Source organism: Salvelinus fontinalis, chromosome 11, assembly GCF_029448725.1.
Source record: "Salvelinus fontinalis isolate EN_2023a chromosome 11, ASM2944872v1, whole genome shotgun sequence".
Taxonomy (NCBI): domain Eukaryota; kingdom Metazoa; phylum Chordata; class Actinopteri; order Salmoniformes; family Salmonidae; genus Salvelinus; species Salvelinus fontinalis.
Genome location: NC_074675.1, coordinates 40150922 through 40169639, shown reverse-complemented (window position 1 = coordinate 40169639; position 18718 = coordinate 40150922). Strand labels below are relative to the sequence as shown.

General features: G+C 44.3%; 1 protein-coding gene across 4 annotated transcripts in view; it reads right to left on the bottom strand.

Annotated features, from left to right (window-relative positions):
- Positions 1-2725: 2725 nt before the first annotated feature.
- The window catches only part of LOC129865734 (multiple PDZ domain protein-like), a 74394-nt gene continuing 58401 nt past the window's right edge, over positions 2726-18718 (bottom strand). For all 4 annotated transcript variants that reach the window (XM_055938716.1, XM_055938717.1, XM_055938718.1 and 1 more), the window contains 12 exons: positions 18257-18405; positions 17215-17298; positions 15714-15907; positions 14413-14560; positions 14052-14138; positions 13649-13751; positions 13506-13546; positions 13166-13288; positions 5102-5206; positions 4679-4788; positions 4270-4393; positions 2726-3972 (listed from right to left, as the gene is read on the bottom strand). In XM_055938716.1, the coding sequence (XP_055794691.1) occupies positions 3826-3972; positions 4270-4393; positions 4679-4788; positions 5102-5206; positions 13166-13288; positions 13506-13546; positions 13649-13751; positions 14052-14138; positions 14413-14560; positions 15714-15907; positions 17215-17298; positions 18257-18405 (1415 nt within the window). In that variant the 3' untranslated portion in view covers positions 2726-3825. The remainder of the gene's footprint in view (positions 3973-4269; positions 4394-4678; positions 4789-5101; positions 5207-13165; positions 13289-13505; positions 13547-13648; positions 13752-14051; positions 14139-14412; positions 14561-15713; positions 15908-17214; positions 17299-18256; positions 18406-18718) is intronic.

The following is an 18718-nucleotide window of genomic DNA, read 5'->3' as shown; positions in this document are numbered from 1 at the left end:
CTGAAATGTCATGAGGAGGGTTTTGTAACGTGACGCACCCTACCTTGGCATGTTAGTTGAGTCATAATGGCACTCTCGGTTCCTGTTCACTTAAACTCTCAATGTCCATTATGTAGTCACACCACGATGTGATACTGTAGTAGGTTTCTGAACAACTGACAGTTACTGGCTTCACAACCATAGACTAAAGCCCAGGGGTTGAAGCATTAGTCAGGGGTTGACGATTGTCCGTTGGGGAAGACATGGAAGTGACTATCGTTGTCAAAATGTATCATATTCATATTTTGGACCCTACCCTATTGGACCCTATTACGACTTCTGATAGTTCATTCCAAATTCGAACTTTGTCTGACTTTGCTGGACTCATAAGTGGTCTCATGTCGAGATTAGTCCATCTTCATTTCATCATTTTAGTTGGTGCCTATCCTACCTATTCATTTCTTGATGAAACTAGACCTACACAAAAGATAGAACAGGGCTTGGACTCCTCTCAACATTTGAGGTCTGAAAACGCCTGACACAACATTAACCTCGCTCGCTACAGTAGGCCACTGAAATCTGACCTTGCTCAGCTAAGCGTGACCTGGTCACAACATCTGATCTCACATCTAAGGAACTAGCCCAGACAAGCCTTTCCTCTAGTCAGCCATCCCATGTCTCTTGAGTCTGGAGTGTTTCGATGAACTAACCCACAACCCCACAGGAAATTAAAGCAGCAGGTGTTTGGAATAGCTCGGCTGTCTGTAGCATGTGTTGGGTTCTTGAGCTGTGGCACTGGGCTAGCAGCTGTAGGCGACAATTCTAGCTAGTAATGCAGTGAAGAAAGGTCCTAATCATGTGGTAATCCATGCACTAAATGTATATGTTTAAACCTTTGTCAGCTATTGTACTGTAAATGCAATGTGATTTATTGCCCATGTTGGTGTGGTGGTATAGGCTAATTGTTGATGCATTTAAATGTTTTTAAATGTTTAAATCTCGTATTTTCACTTCTGAAGTCGTAAACATGACATGATTGTGTTCAAGTGCTTTTGAAGTCAGAACAATTCTTCAAAATGACATTTTAGCTAACTAGATGAGCTAGCTAATGACGCAGACATTAAAGTTGGCTAATCTGCTAATGTTGAGAATTGCTCAAACCAGCTACATTGTCCACATTGTCAAAGTTTGACATTGTTTTATATTTTGGTTGAAAAGGTGAAAGGTCAGTAATGAAACGTCACAAGTTGTAATTTCCCAGTTGGAACCTCATATTTCTGAATTTCTAACATCGACGGCAGCACGTGTTCTTTTTTGTGATGCTATTTTTATTTGTGGTTCTTAGGTTTACAATAACAAAATTGTCCATGAATTGATGGATGTCTAAAAAGGATTTGAATAGGGGCAATTGGTGGACTGAGTACTTGTTTAGGTTAGGCTTAAATTGTGAAGAAAGGAAACAGGAGATTAAATAGGTCTGGCTGACTTGCGATAGTGGGTTGAGGCCATTCTCCCATGTAATTGTGAATTAGTAACCCCTTGACAACGCCTTAGCTTAGCAATAGCATGACCACACACACGCGCGCACGCACAGACATCCCATAGCTCTATCTACAGTAACAAGCCCAGCCAGAGACCTCTTACAAAGGTTTCATCCTTTCAACCGGTCTGCTTGACTTCCCTTGGTAATTGGACACTTCTGTTTTCTGTAAACCAGCTTAAGAAAAGGATTTCATGTGTAGGAGGACTTCACATGGACCACGTGCTATGCTGTAAAACAGCTGTCTGTATGGTAAATCTAGTCAATCTAACAGTCCACTGGCAACACACTGGTTGAATCAATGTTGTTCCCACGTTATTTCAATGAAATTACATTGAAGCAACATGGAATATGCGTCGAATTGATGTGTGTGCCCAGTCGGATAGCCCCCTTTCTCTACCCTCACTCTCAACAAGCTTCATAGAATAACCTAGGGTTATTCATTAGGGCACACACCCAAAAAACGTAAAAACATTTTGTAACAGAAAATGGATAGCTACATTTTCTTCTTCTTTGGTGCCTAATGAACACGGCCCAGGATGAAGTAATTTAAGACAAGACTCTACTTTCTGATGTATGAACCGACTGAGCAAAACCTGGTTGAATCAATGTTGTTTCCACGTTATTTAAAACAACAGAATTCAATGTGATTACATTGAACCAATGTGGAAAACTGATTGGATTTGAAATAAGTTATCAACGTAAGGGAATTTAGTCTTTTTTTCTCACAGCTTTTAACCTAAATCCAATGACATTGAGACATATTTTTTTTTTTACATTTCACGTTGAATTCACATTAGTTGACAACTCAACCAAATGTAAATAAAAACTTGACGTCGAACTCCTTTAGCTATCTAAGAAAGTATCTGTTTTCATGTACTTTACAATTCTACTTAGATAGATGTGTGGTTTTGGAAAGAAATGTATTAATCATGGGTATGGCCAGCTAATAATATATCAGATATATAATCCACAGTTGCTCCTCACATCCTCAAAAAATAAATAAACATGAATAAAGATGATATATTAGTCAGATGTGAGGGTCTTGTGTCATGCCATGGGCCTCCAATAATAACCCCCAGCTGGCTCATTACCAAGTCTCAATAGAATTCCCATCAACTGTTAAGAACCAGTTAGCCACACAACTGAAAAGCCTATGGACTCTGTGACTTTACCCAAATAGAACACATGAAATCAATCAATAACTGGGGTTTGAAGGTCAATTTTATTAATTCAGCCTGTGAACAACTCAATACTGTGCTGGAGATACTAAGTACACATGTACGGTGGGTGACAAGAGTGTGACTGACGCCATGTTGAATAGGAGATCCATTATTGTGAAACTAGAACATGGTGTACCCAGCTAATGGTTTGAGATAGATAGGGAGCTCCAACTCCTACCAAAGAGTGACCGGGTGTACAGGCTTTTGCTCCAGCCCAACACTAACACACTTGATTAGGCTACTCGTGGTCCATATTGAAGACTGTCAACGGTTGATTATGTGAAACAGCTGTGCAAGTGCTAGGTTGGAGGAAAAGCCTGCATACCCAGTAGCTCTCCAGGACCAGGGTTGGAGACCACTGAGATAGCCCATAGAAGTTGGCTGGTTTCACCTTCTATCCTATTATGACAAAGTACGGTCATGACAGAAAAAAATGATTAATACTTGAACGTTAAAATTGTGTAAAACAAGGCTTCACATCATCATACGCATTAGCAGCAGTGAATGTCTCATACACACACTCTCCTTTCCCTGACTGTGACAACATACACACACTTACAGACTTGGTCTGTGTAACTTCTGACCAAGAAACCAAAGATTTCAGACCATGTCCCTTCTGAAAAGGTGCTTTGCATCACAGATAAAATGTTACCCAAACATGATTGAAATGTTATTCAAAGAGTCTAGACTTGCTCACTGTCTCTTCGCTAGAACCACAGTGACTTCAATATCGAAGTGGACGGACAGCAGTTTACAGTAGCATAAGCCTTAAATAATGGCCCTCATTCTATAGAAATCTTTTCAAGGGCTATTAACCCTAAATATCATAACACTACAGTCCATGTCTGAGCACAGAAAACTAGAGTATAGATGATCTGAGCCACAGTGTCCAGTGAATACTTCAGTCTACCTGCAGTAGCTTCAAATAATATTGATCACAGTGTTTCTTGCTACAAAACAAGGTTAGCGCTTAGGAACATATGGTAGTGTGTGTTCATATTTCAGTATACTTGTACAGTATATATTTTTTTAGGTGTGTATGCGTGTCTACCTCAAGGTATGATTATTTGTCTATGTGTGCATCTAGGAAAGCACAGTCAGGGTGATTGTTCCTTTGGTCCTCTTCAGGATGCCCACGGCATCCTCGTGGGTGACCCCCTCCAGACTCTGTTCGTTAACAGCCATAATCTGATCCCCCCGCTTCAGATGCCCGTCCTCTGACGCTGCCCCCTGGAGAAAACACACCCACACGCCAGGTTACCACGCTTTCAATTACAAGCGTTTTAACTATCAATTCAAAAAGTATAGATTTCATCAATCTTCAAATCACATTTCAAAAATGTTCAAATGAGCTTGCAAGAAATATACAAATCTAGCATTATGAAGCTGTTTACCTTTAGTTTTAATGGGAGGTATTCTAACGTCAGATATGCACAAGCAAATCCCCTGCAGATCTCAGGTCAGAATGCTGACCTGCTTTAGTTAATTATAAAGTATGTTTAGCAAAAAGAGGAGATTTCCCCCAACCTTTCCGAACACGGTTTTCACATAAATGGGCAGGTCTCCGTGTGGGCTTCCGAAGCCACCAACGATGCTGAAGCCCAGTCCGTCTGGGCCTCTGTCCAGTGTGATGGTCTTATATTGAGGAGGTCTGTAGGACGTACAGAAATGTTGTCATTAGATATCTAGATATCAGAGGAGGCTGGTGGGAGGAGCTATAGGAGGAAGGGCTCATTCCATTCCAGTCAATACAATGAGCCCGTCCTCCTATAGCTCCTCCCAACAGCCTCCTCTGATAGTTATCGTCTGTTGATGTTTATCGAGCTTTGTATGGGTTTCACAGGAACGACAGTAGTGTGTGTGTGTGTGTGTGTGTGTGTGTGTGTGTGTGTGTGTGTGTGTGTGTGTGTGTGTGTGTGTGTGTGTGTGCACGTACCCCAGGTCGTCGTGGAAGATGCTAGTAGCAGTAAGACCTGAGACTGAAAGTCCGGTAGCTGTCTGCTCATGAAAGGGGCCAGTCACTGTGGTATCACTCCCTGCTACCACCTGTTGGGTTTTGTGGTTGTAAGATGAGTGATACATGAAAAGGTCATTTGGGTGTTTCATCGTTCAGTTCATCAGCTCAGTTATTGGCCTTTTACAGGAATTTGTCTCGCATTTTAGTAATGCTGAGATAAAGACAACATTAATCATCAACATTTGCAGACAACATGGCATAGATGACAGCAAGCACATCAAACAGACAGACAAGCTACAGATAATGCACAGTTATCATTGATGTTGTGAGCATTGTCGCTAAAAGACCAGAATAATCTTACTGTAGTTGGGAGAATGACTGAACGAGAAGTATTTCACTGACCTGAAGCCTGATGGTGCCGGTGGCGTTCTTCAGCAGGGCGACGGCCTGGCTGTGGCTCATACCCTCAGTAGCGGTCCCACAGATACTGACAATAATGTCACCGATCTGGAGGTCACAAAGAGTTCACGAGGTTCAAATCAAATCAAAATGTATCACTCACATGCTTCGGCAAACAACAACTAACAACTAACAGGGAAAAGCTTACTTACGGACACTTCCCAACAATGCAGAGAGAAAGAAAATAGAGAAATAATCGAAAAGTAAAACACATAATATTAGGCCGTCATTGTAAATAAGAATTTGTTCTTAACTGACTTGCCTAGTTAAATAGAGGTTAAATAATGTTTTCTTTGATTTAAAATATTAGCAGTAGTAAGGTCATGGCCTGTGTTAACCCCTTGGACACAATGTTTGTAATACCGATACATTTGGGTTAGAGACAGAATACTAAATCGACCCCTAACCCCCACCTCCTAGGCCCTTGTAGGCGTAAACTAAGACGGGCATTGTATTTTTCCAAGATGGCGTAGCAGTGTAGACGTCTTTGTCCTGTCGTGTCCCGTGTCCCTTGTATATATCTTTTTACATATTTTTCTTCGCATATCTTTTTACAAATATTTTCTTAAACCTCAACTTCTACTCTCCTGCAACCCGCCTCACCCAATGTGGCGTGGATCTGCTTTTTTCTAAAGTATTTCTATTTACTTCTGATCTGGAATCCATCAACTGAAGATAGCCAGCTAACTACCTACCAGCTATCAGTTAGCAAACCATTGCTAGCGGTCATCAGCTAACCTTTAGCTCGTAAAGCTCTCTCTAGTTCGAACAACGTGACTAAAACCAGAGCATAACGGACCAATTTCTCCTCATATCCCCGGGTTCCTACCGCAAACTCTGAACATTTTCATCTGGATCTTCGCAACTAGCTAACCACAATCCCGGGTGACCACTCCTGGCTAGCGTTTCCATCCCGGAGCAAGCACCAATTAGCCTGAAGCTATCCCGGCTAGGGCTCCTGTGCTACCACTGAAGCCCACTCCTGGGCTACAATATCCGGACCACTTTACTGCCGGTACGGAGCACGGAACCCCGCCGATCCTCTACGACTGGAATACCGACATAATCTGCCCGAGGACTCCAACAGGCCCCTCAGGCGTGACGCCCGCTGAAGGCCCATTCTGCTAACACACTAGGCCTGCTAGCTACCTAGAGCTACCTGGAACCCTACTAATTCCACGACTGGTCTATCGACGTCACCGCACGAAGAGGCAAAAACAGACTTCCCCCCCATCGCGACGTCCCCCAAAGGCTAACTTGCTAGCCCCGGTCTGCTAACTGCTAGCTTGCCTGCCCCGGTCTGCTAACTGCTAGCTTATCTTGCAGCTAGCGCAGCCAGGAAGCTAGCACCAGTTAGCAAACACAATTCTACAATTCACAACCTCTCTTTCGCCATCGCCATCCGGCTTGGATTCTCTGTCGACACGACCACGTCTGGTCTGCAGACGAATACCCCATTCGCTGTGCCCTCAACCGGCCTCCGTCTGAGCAGACCCCCTCCGTCTGAGCAGACCACCCCCCGGGCTACTAACTTTAAACGCGTGCTAGCTTAGTGGAGGCCTCACTGCTCCATCTATGGCTGCCCCTTGGACACTATGATCACTTGGCTACATAGCTGATGCCTGCTTGACTGTCCATTAATTCACGGTACTCCATTCTGTTTATTTGTGTTTTATCTGTCGGCTCTGTGCTTTAACTCAGGATCTGTGTGTAGTTAATCCGACCCTCTCTGCCTAGTCGTCGCCATTTTTACCTTCTGTTGCTGTGTTAGCTGACTAGCTGCTGTTATCTCACCTGTTGTTTTAGCTAGCTCTCCCAATCAAGACCTGCAATCACTTTATGCCTTATTGTATGTCTCTCTCAAATATCAATATGCCTTGCATACTGTTGTTCAGGCTAGTTATCATTGTTTTGGTTTGCAATGGACCCCGTAGTTCCACTCTCCGTACCTCTGATACCTCCTTTGTCCCACCCCCCACACATGCGGTGACCTCACCCATTGAGACCAGCATGTCCAGAGATACAACCTCTCTTATCATCACCCAGTGCCTGGGCTTGCCTCCGCTGTACCCGTGCCCCACCATACCCTGGTCTGCACATTATGCCCAGAATCTATTCTACCACGCCCATAAATCTGCTCCTTTTATTCCTTGTCCCCAACGCTCTAGGCGACCAGTTTTGATAGCCTTTAGCCGCACCCTCATCCTACTACTCCTCTGTTCCTCGGGTGATGTGGAGGTAAACCCAGGCCCTGCATGTCCCCAGTCACCCTCATTTGTTGACTTCTGTGATCGAAAAAGCCTTGGCCTCATGCATGTCAACATCAGAAGCCTCCTCCCTAAGTTTGCCTTACTCACCGCTTTAGCACACTCTGCCAACCCTGATGTCCTTGCCGTGTCCGAATCCTGGCTTAGGAAGGCCACCAAAACACCAAAAACTCTGAGATTTCCATACCCAACTATAACACTTTCCGTCATGATAGAACTGCCAAAGGGGGAGGAGTTGCAATCTACTGCAGAGATAGCCTGCAAAGTTCTGTCATACTTTCCAGGTCTATGCCCAAACAGTTCGAACTTCTAATTTAAAAAATTAATCTCTCCAGAAATAAGTCTCTCACTGTTGCCGCCTGCTACCGACCCCCCTCAGCTCCCAGCTGTGCCCTGGACACCATCTGTGAATTGATCGCTCCCCATCTAGCTTCAGAGTTTGTCCTGTTAGGTGACCTAAACTGGGATATGCTTAACACCCCGGCAGTCCTACAATCTAAGCTTGATGCCCTCAATCTCACACAAATCATCAAGGAACCCACCAGGTACAACCCTAAATCCGTAAACATGGGCACCCTAATAGACATTATCCTGACCAACTTGCCCTCCAAATACACCTCTGCTGTCTTCAATCAAGATCTCAGCGATCACTGCCTCATTGCCTGTATCCGCTACGGGTCCGCGGTCAAACGACCACCCCTCATCACTGTCAAACGCTCCCTAAAACACTTCTGCGAGCAGGCCTTTCTAATCGACCTGGCCCGGGTACCCTGGAAGGATATTGACCTCATCCCGGCAGTTGAGGATGCCTGGTCATTCTTTAAAAGTTACTTCCTCACCATATTAGACAAGCATGCTCCGTTCAAAAAATGCAGAACCAAGAACAGATATAGCCCTTGGTTCACTCCAGACCTGACTGCCCTCGACCAGCACAAAAACATCCTGTGGCGAACTGCAATAGCATCGAAGAGCCCCCGCGATATGCAACTGTTCAGGGAAGTCAGGAACCAATACACGCAGTCAGTCAGGAAAGCAAAGGCCAGCTTTTTCAAGCAGAAATTTGCATCCTGTAGCTCTAACTCCAAAAAGTTCTGGGATACTGTAAAGTCCATGGAAAACAAGAGCACCTCCTCCCAGCTGCCCACTGCACTGAGGCTAGGTAACACGGTCACCACTGATAAGTCCGTGACAATCGAAAACTTCAACAAACATTTCTCAATGGCTGGCCATGCCTTCCTCCTGGCGACTCCAACCTTGGCCAACAGCCCCGCCCCCCCCCGCTGCTACTCGCCCAAGCCTCCCCAGCTTCTCCTTTACCCATATCCAGATAGCAGATGTTCTGAAAGAGCTGGAAAACCTGGACCCATACAAATCAGCTGGGCTTGACAATCTGGACCCCCTATTTCTGAAACTGTCCGACGCCATTGTCGCACCCCCTATTACCAGCCTGTTCAACCTCTCCTTCGTATCATCTGAGATCCCCAAGGATTGGAAAGCTGCCGCGGTCATCCCCCTCTTCAAAGGGGGAGACACCCTGGACCCAAACTGTTACAGACCTATATCCATCCTGCCCTGCCTAGCTAAGGTCTTCGAAAGCCAAGTCAACAAACAGATCACTGACCATCTCGAATCCCACCGTACCTTCTCCGCTGTGCAATCCGGTTTCCGAGCCGGTCACGGGTGCACCTCAGCCACGCTCAAGGTACTAAACGATATCATAACCGCCATCGATAAAAGACATTACTGTGCAGCCGTCTTCATCGACCTGGCCAAGGCTTTCGATTCTGTCAATCACCATATTCTTATCGGCAGACTCAATAGCCTCGGTTTTTCTAATGACTGCCTCGCCTGGTTCACCAACTACTTTGCAGACAGAGTTCAGTGTGTCAAATCGGAGGGCATGTTGTCCGGTCCTCTGGCAGTCTCTATGGGGGTACCACAGGGTTCAATTCTCGGGCCGACTCTTTTCTCTGTATACATCAATGATGTTGCTCTTGCTGCGGGCGATTCCCTGATCCACCTCTACGCAGACGACACCATTCTGTATACTTCCGGCCCTTCCCTGGACACTGTGCTATCTAACCTCCAAACGAGCTTCAATGCCATACAACACTCCTTCCGTGGCCTCCAACTGCTCTTAAACGCTAGTAAAACCAAATGCATGCTTTCCAACCGTTCGCTGCCTGCACCCGCACGCCCGACTAGCATCACCACCCTGGACGGTTCCGACCTAGAATATGTGGACATCTATAAGTACCTAGGTGTCTGGCTAGACTGCAAACTCTCCTTCCAGACTCATATCAAACATCTCCAATCCAAAATCAAATCTAGAGTCGGCTTTCTATTCCGCAACAAAGCCTCCTTCACTCACGCCGCCAAACTTACCCTAGTAAAACTGACTATCCTACCGATCCTCGACTTCGGCGATGTCATCTACAAAATAGCTTCCAATACTCTACTCAGCAAACTGGATGCAGTTTATCACAGTGCCATCCGTTTTGTTACTAAAGCACCTTATACGACCCACCACTGCGACCTGTATGCCCTAGTCGGCTGGCCCTCGCTATATGTTCGTCGTCAGACCCACTGGCTCCAGGTCATCTACAAGGCTATGCTAGGTAAAGTGCCACCTTATCTCAGTTCACTGGTCACGATGGCTACACCCACCCGTAGCACGCGCTCCAGCAGGTGTATCTCACTGATCATCCCTAAAGCCAAAACCTCATTTGGACGCCTTTCCTTCCAGTTCTCTGCTGCCTGCGACTGGAACGAATTGCAAAAATCTCTGAAGTTGGAGACTTTTATCTCCCTCAACAACTTTAAAAATCTGCTATCCGAGCAGCTAACCGATCGCTGCAGCTGTACATAGTCCATCTGTAAACTACCCACCCAATTTACCTACCTCACCCCCATACTGCTTTTATTTATTTACTTTTCTGCTCTTTTGCACACCAGTATCTCTTCTTGCACATGATCATCTGATGATTTATCACTCCAGTGTTAATCTGCTAAATTGTAATTATTCGATTTATTGCCTACCTCATGCCTTTTGCACACATTGTATATAGATTCTCTTTTTCCTACCATGTTATTGACTTGTTTATTGTTTACTCCATGTGTAACTCTGTGTTGTTGTCTGTTCACACTGCTATGCTTTATCTTAGCCAGGTCGCAGTTGCAAATGAGAACTTGTTCTCAACTAGCCTACCTGGTTAAATAAAGGTGAAATAAAAAAAATAAAAAAATTGTATGCCACTTGTTGGAAGGGGTTAGCGGAAAGGAGATAGCGCTCTGTGCTGATTGAGAATAGAGATACATTACCCCTAATCAGTCGGCTTTCAGCCAGGCATCATAAAACAATAGATTCCGGCAATGAAAGTAATACTGACTTAGTAATGATACAATGAGATAACAACTGATAACATTAATTTAGGTCATATCTAATACAAGCGAACCATATGTATCAAAACCACTGCTTTGTGTCTTGCCTGTTTTAGTTCACCCTGAAGGAATAACAATGTGATTGTTTCCCATTAAAGTGTAAAAATGAAACAAAAACAGCTTCTTAGCAAGGGCTGTCTGGGAATGGTCTGAGTGGGCTTTTGAAGGGATACCAACATAGATATTCTATTCAAGACATCCACACAGGCCCTCTATTCTGTTACATTTTATGGGTAGAGTTAGATATATGGTCCCAGATGGCTTACTGCTTTAGTATTGTCTGCTGCCAGTCTGTATGTGGGAGCGACAATGGTTAGTTTGTCTGTCCTTCTGCAGGAGGCCATAGGCCATCGCTTTCAGCTGTGAAGGCCCTCGAGCCTAATAGGACCAACCTACGTGATGACTTGAAACTGACTAAGGGGAGTATTTAGACTTGAGATACAATTTTCACGCAAATCCCACATTGACGTCACTGAACGATTTATGAAAAAAGTGGGTTACACACAGAAATTTCAAATCTGAATAGCCCAACGCCCCAAGTGAACCAGCCACAAGTGAAGGGGTAACACACTTAGTTGTAAATATTCTAGAAGTTGACTTAATACTGATGTTTGTGTTTGCATTCGTGGCTTTGGGGAATTTGTATGACCAACATGTCGACATGTTGAAGCTCCTGATTCCATGTGATCTGCGGAGTCTGACTTTCCATGAGGGTTCTAGAACTCAACCAACAACATAGCCTACATAGCCCTATCCTGTTTAACTCTTAAGGATCCGCCCCTTTTCTTCCAATTTTCGCCTAAAATGACATGACCAAATCGAACTGCCTGTAGCTCAGGATCTGAAGCAAGGATATGCATATTCTTGATACTATTCGAACGGAGACACGTTGAAGTTTGTGGAAATGAGAAATTAATGTAGGAGAATATAACACATTAGATCTGGTAAAAGATAATACAAAGAAAACACCAACCGTTTTTTTGTATTTTTTGTACCATCATCTTTGAAATGCAAGAGAAAGGCCATAATGAATTATTCCAGCCCAGGCACAATTTAGATTTTGTCCACTAGATGGCAGCAGTGCATTCGCAACATTTTTGACTGATTCAATGTTCAAGACTGCCCAAATGTGCCTAATTGGAATATTAATAACTATTCAAGTTCATAACTGTGCACTCTCCTCAAACAATAGCATGGTATTCTTTCACTGTAATAGCTACTGCAAATTGGACAGTGCAGTTAGATGTCACATCTGCTCCTGCAACGGCCTCTACTGCTCATCCTGTGTCTCCTTGACCTGCCGCTACTCCCCCAGTACTCTCTCCCTCCCTCTCCCTCTCTCTCTCTGTTTGTGTGTGATTGTGTGGGCGGAGACTGGTGTGCTGGAGTCAAAGTTGATCCCCACCAGCTGCAACCTGTTACATAATCAAGACTTCTACAAATACTCAGCCATGCCAATTCCACACTGCCAGATCGTAATCTCTGCTCAGTCAGTCTACGTTTCTAGCCGTTTGTTCCTATTCAGATCCTGTTGTGCCTGTTTTGCCTTGCCTGACGCTGTTTTCCTCTCCGCTACAGTTCTGCCCGCTCTGACTCTGGTCCCTGTCTCCTGTCCCACGTCTCGTCATCCTGCTACTCTGTCCTGGATTCACCACTCTACTTCTCCCTTGGATTCCCCTCCGGACCTGCTTACCCTGTCTCAACCCCTCTCGCTCCAGCCTCAGCCTCCGCACCTGGATTCCAGCAACCCGCCTGAGCTTCCCCTGACCTGCACTCCATCTTCCCCCTGTGTTTCAAATACCTTGATTACTTCATCCCAGTCTCCTCGTCTGAGTCTGCTCTTGGTTTCCCCTCTTCCACTCCGCGTAACAATAGATTAACAAGAATTTAAGATTTCTGCCAATATCAGATATGACTATGTACTGGGAAATGTTCTTGTTACTTACAATCTCATGCTAATCGCATTAGCCTACGTTAGCTCAACCGTCCCGTGGATGGGACACCGATCCCGAAGAAGTGAATAACTTTTCAAGTTCATAACTGTGCACTCTGCTCAAAAAATAGCATGGTATTATTTCACTGTAATAGCTACTGTAAATTGGACAGTGCAGTTAGATTAACAAAAATGTAAGTTTTCTGCCAATATCAGATATGTATATGTCCTCGGAAATGTTCTTGTTACTTACAACCTCATGCTAATCGCATTAGCGCACATTAGCTCAACCGTCCCGTGGATGGGACACCGATCTGTAGAGATCCTTATTAACAGGACCCTACAGCTGCTGCTGTACCAACCCACCTTGAGTTTGTGTGTCTGGACAACGAGGCTAGTAGGGTTCATCATGGCGATGAAGATGGGAACATCACCCAGGGGACTGCCCACTCCACCCGCAATACTGATGCCCAAGGAATCAGTGGGGCCCTATGAGGAAAGACAACCAATTACACAAAGTACTTCAAAATCCCTACAACCACAAGGTGTAGTAAGTTACCCCCCTAAAGACAAATAAAACACATATAGGAACAGTAGTAGTGAAAAACCAGTACAATCCGTATGTTGCATCTATCTTAATACAAGGACAAGCTAAAAACTGTTTTGTTTTTCCAAAAATGTATGAATACTATAAAAGAACACTGACCTTAGTGAATTCAACACTTCTGATCTCCTGGTGGTCCAGTGCTGTGCAAACAACAACAGGAAACAGACAAAATGAATCAAGACAAATGGATCAAGCCAGCTTCAGTTTTCCAATCCACTACATGTTAACTGAAAATGTCTTACACTCCTGATTTGTGTGTTGTAAGCTGTCACAGTCCACTTGGAGGCTTCCAGAGGAGGCTGACAGAGAGTGAGGGGTCACCTTGCAGCTGCCTGTTTCACTCATCTACCCAAATACAAGGGAAGAGAAACTTAAAATGAATGGCATAAGTTTCTTTCCTTTCCATTTTGGGACTAAGGACTATCAATAGGACATAGAGGCAGGAGAAGAACTGGGGTGTATTCAGTGAGCTGAAATCATCAGAGAGTTGCAGATAGAATTTCAATGAATAGAGCTGACAGGGTGTCCCTATTCTACATGGGTCATATCTGTTAGATGCATTTCTATCTGAACATGCTGTAATGTTGCCCCCCTAAACAGTCCCCAGCATGTAATTAAGGTCCAGAAAACAAAACGGCAGCTTACCTGACTGCCCTGTGAGAACCTCCTCTCAGAGTGGAAGGGCCCGGCTTTAAATCTGCCCACCTCCATCACTATGGGTCCCACACCACACTGTAAACATAAACATGTAAACACATAAAACGCTTTTTAACTAAACAAACCATCAAAATAACAGATGCTAGTGACGTATTCTTCACCAACCGGTGGGAAAAGAGCCAAAACAACACACTTTAACAAATTCCCCAATACATAAATTATTAACAATTTGTAACTTAATATGAGACAACAAACACATTGAACCAAGCCTGGCCCCAGATCTGTTAGTGCTTTATAGCCAAACCCTTTGACCCAGATGGGACTTCCCATGGTTCCTATATAGGCTCACCTTCAGCAGCTCGGCCACTAACTCCTGGGTGGCATTTCTAACGTCCTCCTTGTTGACGGACAGGATCTGGTCTCCCTGCATCAGCCTCCCGTCACTCTCCACCACGCCCCCTTTCACTATGTCTGACACAAACACCCCTGTGTCGTTCCTGTTGGGGATAGAAACATCATCATATGAGTGAACCAGGGTTTATGCTGTGTTAGTGTGAGTGCTTGGTGTCTCTGTGAATGTGTCTGCCATTTGTGTGTTAGCGTTTTGTAGTTAGGGTTAGATAGATACAAGATCAAATCAAATTATGTACTTTTAAGTGTCATCATTTTTTGTGTCGTCACAAAATGTTGTATTTAACTAATAGGTTGTGGAAAGAATTGTCCTCTCTGAGGAAAATAAGGTATCTATCTATCTATCTATCTATCTATCTATCTATCTATCTATCTATCTATCTATCGCCACATGCTGTAGTTGGTTGACATCCATTTTGATTTACCCCAGTAAGAGGCATGGGGGTTCAGGATCTATAGGTTAAAGTAAAGCAGGTTCCAAAGCAGCATAGAATGACCCAAATACACTGAAGGCAAACCCGTGTAAAAAGCCAGGGTATCAGGCTTGGTGGATGTTGGGCTTGTCTGTCTACTAGGGCAAGGGCTGGGTATCTTTGGGAATTTGTTCTGTTCCGATACCCGTTCCAGTTATGACTCTTATATTCGGTACCGGTTGGAGAATGTTTCCTTATTCGATCCATATGTTGAATGAAAAACACATTTAAATCTTGCAATGCCTAATATGGTTTTCGAGCAACTATTCAATTCACTGACCGATGTCAATCACTGAGTTAGGAAAGGTCAAACACATTGATCCCTGCTGCTTAACAACCTGTGACACACACACACACACACACACACACACACACACACACACACACACACACACACACACACACACACACACACACACACACACACACACACACACACACACACACACACACACACACACACACACACACACACACACACAGCTCTAGTGAGTCTAATAGGGGATTAGTAAATTAGTCTCTGATGGGTTGTGTAATGACTCGACATCCTAAATACTTGAGGGGCCCTCCATCCTAGTAAAAGAAAGCTTATCTCCAACATCCTTACGGACATCCATTTTAGGACATCCATTATTTACGATGTACATTTTAGGACATCCTTGATAGCGGTGCACATTTTAAGACCTCCTTTTTACAGTGTACATTTCAGGAAATCCCATAAATGTTTTCAGTCAAACGTCCCTAGAAGACTTATAGGTTCTAGTACCTTCTCCCCACGATACTGAGGCCCAGGCCCTGCCCGGGCTTCTTGTTCAGCTCCACGGTGAAGGCATCCCACAGGTCCTCCTCCTTGTACTGAGCCTCGTCCCTGTAAACGCTGAGACGCACCCGCTGAGGGGTCTGGCGAAGCACGTTGATAGCTTCGTCATGAGTGGCAACGCGCAGGTCAATGTCATTCACCTGTGGAGAGAGGGAGGGAGGGAGGAGATGAAAGAGGAAGGGATAGAGATATATATATATATATACATACATATATAGAGAGAGAGATAAAGAGATATATATATATATATATGAGAGAGAGATATAGAGAGAGGAGAAAATAAATCACACGTCAACCATCCAAGGCTTAGCTAAGGTCGACCGCTGTTCAACAGAGTTTAGAATAAGAGAATCATGTAGCAATGAGCTTTGCTTAATATCACCTGAACTCCAGAGCGAGAGAGATTGCAAGAGAAAGAGAGCGAGAGATTGCGAGAGAGAGAGAAAAACAGATTTGTCCATTTAAAAATGTTGCGGCAAGAGTACAATCAATAGCATTTGATATTGTTCCTATGTTTATAAACACTGTAGACTCAAACACATTGACAAACATGAATATTGGTGAAGGATGTGACGAGCGTAACATACACAGTCAACAGCTAGCATGAGGGTAGGTCTATTCATTTTGAAAACTTTGTCTGGTAATAACACCATAATGTACTTAGCTTAGAGCTGAGAACCGCAACCTATTCTAAGGGTCCATATCAAGGGGAAATAGCCCATTAGCGCTAGCATAGGATTGCATGGCTTTTCCCATAGCAGACTGAAATGGGTCACTAATGACATTGGTTCTGCTTGAACCACAGAATGGGTGGCCACTCTCTCACTTTCCCCCCTGACCCTATCATGATCAGTATGAATACTACAGCTTGGCTGAGGGCCCAAAGTGAATTACTGAGAGGGGGGGGGGGGGGGTGTAATTTAGTCATAAGGGTGTGTGTGTGTTTGCGTGCGTTGAAAGGGGTTGACTGAGCTACCATGACTAACTGCCCCAGTCACACCCCTAGTCTCCATAACAAAGCAAAGGGCAAAGGGGTGGCTGTCAGAGAGTTAAGCTGGCTATTAAGATGTCATTCTATATATCATGCCATCTATACATGCTGACTGTTTATACATGGTCAATTTTAGATGTTATATATGATTCAAGTGAAATTGCAAAGTTCTTCTTTAGACTATGAACCAAATCCTTAGATTCTTAAGATTCACGTATGTATTGCAACACAATATTATACCAGAGTGTGAAATACGTGCCTTTATCTCAAGTTAGGATTGGGTTCTCCTATCTGATATTGTCCATCACACGGGATTGCTGAAGATGTACGGGCCTGGCCAAATAGTCTCAGAGTAGGAGTGCTGATCTAGGATCTGTTTAGCCTTTTATATCATAATGAGATTACAGCGATGGGGGGGGGGGGGTCTGATCCAAAATGATGAACACGCTCCAATACCTCCAGGATCTGGTCCCCAGCCCAAAGTCTCCCATCCTTGGAGGCAGCTCCGTCCTCATAGACCTCGTGAATGATGATGGTCCCCTGGAGAAAGAGAAGCGAAATAAAAGAAGAGTATGAAAGAGGCGAAAAAACAAGTGATGAAATCGGAGAGGTGTGTGGTTGGAGAGAAGGAGAAATAGAAGACAGAGGGAGGAGGGATGAACGAAGATTAAATTGAGAGAAGTTGTCAGATAGAGAGAGAGAGAAGTGAAGATCATATAATGACAAGACAAAGGAGTTCAGGAATACATGAGGCAGAGTGGAACAGGTTGGCATTAGCTGGAGTCTGTGTATGTGGGTGTCCATGGGGGAGGGTGGAGGGGTATGGGGGAGGTGGGTCATTCTCAGGTCAACGGTCACATTCCAGGCCTGGATATTGTCTCCTGTGGCTGAGGCTAGACAAATTCCTCAGGCCTGGCTGAGCAAACAGAATGGAGGGGAGAGAGGAGGAGCGGTGTGTGTGTGTGTGTGTGTGTGTGTGTGTGTGTGTGTGTGTGTGTGTGTGACAGACTGCATCACTTCCTATATTCCTTTGCCATTCCACTGCCTCCACAGCTATTTCCGCCCGGGATACTACTAGCAGCTCTAATAGCACAGGAACCAAAGAGGGTGGCACATCTTTCAACTTTGTGTCATTATTTAAGTAGTAGTGGGTGGGTCTTCTCCTAATGGTAGTGGTTGAACTTGGGACTAATTGTTTCTTATGTACTGTTGTAAAATATAGAATTGAACAAAAACACATTGTAAATTCGGATTTAAAACTACAGATAAAACTATGTACATATGTAAAACTATGTAAAACTAACCCAGATTCTTTGTCAGTATCTGTGAATTTGCAATCTGATAATTGGGATCCAACAACCGTTCTGTCATAGATTATTCAGAAATACAAGTTCAGATATTATTCTATAACACGAGTGGACACTTCAAAAGCCCACAGTCATCACAGAGCTGCTTTGATGAAAAGTTCCTTGGTCGTGGTCTTTGGTCTTTGGCCTACCAGTAGAGTGTCACAGCCCCCCACGATGCTGAGGCCCAGGCCTGTGCGGCCCTTGGAGATGTCTATGGTGGTCTCACAGCCGGGGATGATGGGACAGGTCACAGGGTCAGAGGAAGCCAGAGTGCCAGGGGTGGACGAGCGACTAGAGCCTGATGAGAGAGAGTGGGAAATTGAGATGAAAGGATGAAATAAATATATTAATTCTAGCCTGGTCCCAGATCTGTGTGTGCTTTTAGCCAACTCCTCTGATTATTATTGGCATGCCATTCAATATACCCCAATGACAAAAATATTGGCTAAAGCACATATCCATTCGATGCTAAGCTGAAGTCAGACTAGAATCTCTTCAGACACTGTTGACAAGGTATACAGAGCATTCAGAAAGTATTCAGACCCCTTCACTTTTTTCACATTATGTTACTTTACAGCCTTGTTCTAAAATTGATTCAATTGTTTTTTCCC